Below are 5,881 nucleotides of genomic sequence, written 5' to 3'. Positions count from 1 at the left end.
TTGGCCTCCATCTGCGACTCGGACACGGACCCGCGGGAGCTGGAGGCCTTCGCCGAGCGCTTCAAGCAGCGCCGCATCAAGCTGGGGGTGACCCAGGCCGACGTGGGCTCGGCGCTGGCCAACCTGAAGATCCCGGGCGTGGGCTCCCTCAGCCAGAGCACCATCTGCCGCTTCGAGTCCCTCACGCTGTCCCACAACAACATGATCGCCCTCAAGCCCATCCTGCAGGCCTGGCTGGAGGAGGCCGAGGGCGCCCAGCGGGAAAAAATGAACAAGCCCGAGCTCTTCAATGGGGGCGAGAAGAAGCGCAAGCGGACTTCCATCGCCGCCCCGGAGAAGCGCTCGCTGGAGGCGTACTTCGCCGTCCAGCCCCGGCCCTCCTCCGAGAAGATCGCCGCCATCGCCGAGAAATTGGACCTCAAAAAGAACGTGGTGCGGGTTTGGTTTTGCAACCAGAGACAGAAGCAGAAACGGATGAAATTTTCCGCCACCTACTAGGGGCGGGCGGGAGGGGCGGCCCCGGCACCGGGGGCACCGGGGGGGCCGGGCCGGGGCCGCGGGGACGCCCACGCACCGCCACCGTCGCCTGAGACGCCGGGGGAGGCTCCTGGGGACCAAGGGACGATGTCGAAATTAAACGCGAACTACTCGGGGAGAAGGGGGGGGCGAGCGTGTGGGGGGGTGCGCTATCAATTATTAAAACAAAAAAAGACACCGGGACACCAACGAGAAGAAGGAGGAGAGAGGAGGTAAAAACGCTCTAGAAGCCCAGGGGGGGTCACTTGTGCGGCCCTCTCCCCTCTCTGCCCCCCAGCCCCCCGACAGAAAGCGGGAGAAAGAGCAACTTAAAGCGTAAACACACACAGACACACACCAATAAATACCGTGACAGCAACAGCCACACACCGAGAAACCTAAGTCACAACTTTCCGAAGGAAAACAAAACCGACCAACAAACCCGGAAGGCGAAACTGTTGGTGATGATGATGCTACGTTTGGTTTGGGTCTCTTTTCATTACTTTCTGCTTTTTTTTCTTTTCCCTGGCTTAGTAATGAATGAGGACAGCGGTGGTTTGGTGCGGGGGAACTTTTTCTTTAGTTGGCTTGGGTTTGGGGTTTTTTTGTTTGTTTGTTTTGATCTTTATTTTTCTGTGTTGTTTTGGGGGTTTTTGCCTGTTGTTTTTTATTTTCCTTCGAACGCGGTTTTGCGCGAGGCTTTGGCGATGGGTCTTGTCTGTGCCGGGGGAACGGTGAGAGCAGGGCAAGGGCCGGGAGCGGGGGAGCGGACCCCGAGGCTAGGGAGCAGCCCCTTTCCTCTCCGTTGTTGCCTCAATAATCCTAGCTAGCTCAAGGAAAACAAGGGGAAAAAAGTTACCCCACAAGCCCTTTGTGTCTCCTCCCTCGCCTGCGTGGTTTGCGTTTCCAGCTGTGTCCAAAGACGGGTCCCTCTCTCTGCAGAGATGCATCTGGAGGCAGATGCCAAACCTGCCAGAGCGGGGATGCTCTCCAAAAAATTATGTTCAGACTCATTAAGGCTCATGGTTAACTATGTTCTTTCTCCTCCCTCCCTCCCCCGCTGCTCCCGACCGCATGCCCCCCGGCATCCCACCGAATCTGCAGGATTTGGGTTAAGGTCCCCCCTTGGTTTCCTCCAAGGGCTGGAGGTTATTGCACCCGGTAGGCAAAAGAAATCACCGGTGATGGGTTTGGAACGACATTTGTTTCTGAGGGATGTGCACGTTGGGAACAAACACACGACAAAAAAACCACTTGGGCTGAAAATTCGTTTATTGTATACCATAAACGTTACGTGGAGGAAGGCTTTTGAAGGGGTGTGTGGGGTTCAATTTGCACTATCTCTGTCTCCTGGATTGGAAGCGGTGATGTTATTCTCTAATAACCATGCTGGTATTGCTAATAATCGTCAAGGCGCGTTACATGTCTCACGGATTGAAAACAAACAAAATTATCAGGGCTTGATAGGTAAAAAAGAGGGTGACGTGCAGAAGCCATCTCTGACTCTGTCTCTTGCCGAGAGGCTTTTGAATAAAAAAAAAAAAATCTGGAAAGAAAATACCATTCCGTTTAAATCAAAACAATCAACAGACTGAAATTATGCATGACATGATCGGAAAAAAAATTTAAAAAGAAAAAAAAAAAGAAAAAAAAAAAGGAAAAGAAAAGAGGGGGGAAAAGGCATAGAAAGATCCGTGATAAAGTCTCGATATTATTTATCTATTTATTTATCTATTTATTTATCTATTTATTTTATGAATATTATTATTATTTTGTGTATCATTGTTTGCAGCGCAAACATTCTATGCATTTTGAAACTGAGCACTAAATAGACTAGCTTCTGGTAGAATCTTTTGTGGATGGTGTAATTTCACAGTTTAACTGCCTGTTTTCACCGAAAACACAAACGTTCTTGTCACGTTCTTGTATTTAGATTTAAAAGAGGGGAAAAAAAAAAGAAAAAAAAAGATAAGAAAGACGATTGTAAATATTTTCTTTAATGCACAAAACAACAACAACAACAACAACAACAAAAGGTTACAAACTGCAACCACGTGTGGATCCTGAAATGTCTCACTGAATAATCTACCTGTTCATGTATGTTTGCTGAGCTTTCTCCTTGGTTGTGTCTTTACTCTATTTAATTTCTATCAGAAATATTTCTGTACGCCAAAATACAACAGGGAGATGTGTCCCAGCATACTTACAAATAAAACAAACGTAAAAACAGAATAGTTATTATTATCATTATTGGGTGCATTTAAAAAAAAAGAAAAATATTTCCACGGCTGGTAAATTCAAGGTATGGCCATTAGGCGATAAGACTAATTCTACCAAAAAGAAAATAATGAGAGATGTATTTTTCTGCTAAATCCAGAAATCATTACTTTGAGATAGCTCTTATGTGAAAATCGGTGCTCTGAATAAAATTAAGTATATATTAGCTGCGTGTGTTTCTTGAAGTTTATTCTATAACTGCAGAATATAAATCAAAGTAAAATTTTAAGAAGGACTTCTGAAGTATTTCTTTTCAGTGTGCTGGAAAGGATTATGCACCTACAAAATATGTATAAAGAAGAAAAGCTTGGGTGGTTTCAGGTTTATATGTTGTTCTGACTGGCCTAATTGCACTTAATTATGTATCAAGATACTTTATTTTTATTTTGGGTTAATAAATATGAAAATCCTGAACTGATCTCTCCTTATGTTGTGAATGCAATTGTTCATTAGGAACGTATAGGATGCCACCTACTGCTTCAAGTGATCAAAGAACCTCTTTCTATTTTCTGATGACCTGTGACTAGATCAGATGCCAAATGTAAAAAGTTACTTAATAGCTGGGATTATTTCTTCTGTAGGCATATTTTAGCCAAATCTTTTTAATTTTGCCGGTAAATCTGTGAACCAAGACACGTGATGTTCAGAAAAGAATAATACGTTTAAAAAAGCTGTGATTTTAAACAACTGTTAATGTTAAAAAATAAGCACTAAAGGTATTTTTAAAAAAAACCCATAGATCTCGTCCACCGGAAATTTACTTGTTTCTTTTTGTTGTTATTAACTTGAAATGTCATCAGAATTTTTAATAAATGCATTTGTAAAAATATTATTTTATAGAAAAGTATTACCGGATTTCATTTTTTGGAGAGTCAGGAATGAACAAATAAAAACAATTACAAATGCTGGGTTTTCTTTTTCCTCTGCCCCAAATGATTGAAATGTTGAAGGTGATACCACATTTGTATCATTCAGTAATGACCGATGTATGTATTGAAAAGTTGAGGAGTTTGTTTTGTAATAAGTACAATCCTTATCGAGTACAAAGAAAAAAAAGTATGTTAATAAAACAGATGGTGAAAAAAAAAAAAAAAAAGCTTTGCAGAGTTTCCTATTTTTCATGGTAGGAAACTGTGCAAAACCAAAAACGTCCCGCTTCCTGTCGGATGAATCTGAGTAGTTCATAAAGCCGCAAAATTCTCGCGAGGCTTTTTAAATAAATGCAAAGAGAGAAAGAGAGAAAGAGAGAGAGAAAGAGCGAGAGAAAGAGAGAAAAAGAGAAAGAGAGAGAGAAAGAGAGAGAGAAAGAGAGAAAAAGAGAAAGAGAGAGAGAAAGAGAGAGAGAAAAAGAGAAAGAGAGAGAGAAAGAGAGAGAGAGAGAGAGAGAAAGAAAGAAAGAAAGAAAGAAAGAAAGAAAGAAAGAAAGAAAGAAAGAAAGAAAGAAAGAAAGAAAGAAAGAAAGAAAGAAAGAAAGAAAGAAAGAAAGAAAGAAAGAAAGAAAAAGTTTAGAATGTTTAACCTAAGCACTAATAAAACTTTTACATCCGAGGGAAAAAGTAAGATAAAAGACCAAGAGGCAGAGCATGTGTTCGCATTTATTCCCCCACAGTGCTCAGCTTCTCGCATAGAGAAGAGCCATTTGTGGCCACAAAGATGCAGAAATGCCCCCCAGTGCCCGTGTGCCAGGGCCGAGGCCGCTGCCGGGCGGCGGCTCCGGCGATTCCTGCTCTCCATCCCGCGCCCCTTGCCGCTGAGCGCTTCTCTGCTGTCATCCCTCGAACGGCCTTTCCTCCACAGCCGAGGTGTCTCGCCCCTCTCCTTGTGTTTCCTAGCGCGTTTTTCCAGTCCTAAGTCTGCTAGACGCGGTTTGGCTCCCGGAATTTGTGCCTAACACTTGCTCTCCGCTTGCTTTCAACTTAGATTAGGCCATCATAAGTGAGTAACAGACACCCACTGCCACGGTCGTATTGATTTTTACTCTCCTGTGATATTAAGACTAATTCGGTCCTGGTTCAACAAGTAAAAAGGCTTCCCAGAAGGAGAATGAAGTGTCCTACAGCACTGACTTTATGGTTTATGTGCCTCCCTCCCCGCCTCCCCGTGTTACCCCTTTCCTCCGAAGAGAAATAGATTTGTCGAAAGATAATTATTTTAACTCTGACGGACTCGAGCGCATAAAGCTTGATAGCGCCGGTGGTGCCCTGTGTTATTCTGGCATTTCCCAAACGATTTTAAATCCCTCCAGTTATTTATATCTCGCTTTTCAGCCGGCACTATTTTTTTTTTTTTAAGCTTTATTATATTTACCTGCTGATTCCAAAGCGGAGGCAAGCCTAATTGATTTTTTAAAAGATCAGCAGCAGAATTCTAATCCGCTTGGGAACCTGTTTCCACCTGCCAGACGAGGGTGTGATTACGGGTAATTATGTTATTTAAGAGTTGATAAAAGCGCGGGCCCGGCGCTGCCCGGCTCCCTTCCTGGCGCGGCCGGGGCGCGCAGGGGACGCGCGGGGAGCGCGGGCGCGGCGGGGCCGCCGCCGTCACGTGCGCCGCCGCAAACACAATTACGGGGCCGCCGTTAATAATTCATGGGCTGAGATTTGGAAAATTAATAAAATGAATTATAACAAGAGGCTAATTAAAAACTTTAGTAATTGTTGTCAAGACACCTTGATGGGAGGCGTGCTGCACGACGCTTCCCCCCCCCCTCCACCCCTTCCCTTCCTTCCCCGTTCCGCTTTTGGGAAGCTTTTTCTTTTTCCTCCTTTGCGACCCCTTCGCACCTGAAGGAGACTCGGTTTGGGAGAAAGGCAGTGGGTGAATATATAGGTCAGCTGAATACATAGGTCCCAGAGATGAGACCGAGGTGGTAAAACTGCAAGTGAGTCTCTTCGCATCGTAGCGAGACAGATAGGCAGGCGGCGGGCGGGTGGGTGCCTGGATGGATGAATGAAACCCAGGGCTCAAAGTTAATTTAGAATAAGATGTCACGTATAAATCTTTGACGAAGCAGCCGCGGCAGAAGGAGCGCCCGCACCGGAGGGCCCAGCGGGCGGACGGGCGGCGCTGGGCAGCAGAGCGGGCAGGG

The 5,881-nt window shown here is 45.1% G+C and overlaps 1 protein-coding gene across 1 annotated transcript in view; it reads left to right on the top strand.

Moving 5' to 3' along the window:
* Window positions 1-498, top strand: part of POU4F1 (POU class 4 homeobox 1) — a 6,196-nt gene extending 5,698 nt beyond the window's left edge. The window contains exon 3 of the mRNA XM_063150339.1: window positions 1-498. This exon is cut by the window's left edge and continues 7 nt beyond it. Coding sequence (XP_063006409.1) covers window positions 1-498 — 498 coding nt within the window.
* The last annotated feature ends 5,383 nt before the right edge of the window (window positions 499-5,881 follow it).

The sequence above is a fragment of the Melospiza melodia genome, chromosome 2 (assembly GCF_035770615.1).
Source record: "Melospiza melodia melodia isolate bMelMel2 chromosome 2, bMelMel2.pri, whole genome shotgun sequence".
Taxonomy (NCBI): Eukaryota; Metazoa; Chordata; class Aves; order Passeriformes; family Passerellidae; genus Melospiza; species Melospiza melodia.
Note: the sequence above shows the minus strand (reverse complement) of the source record. Positions and strands in the feature narration are given on the sequence as shown.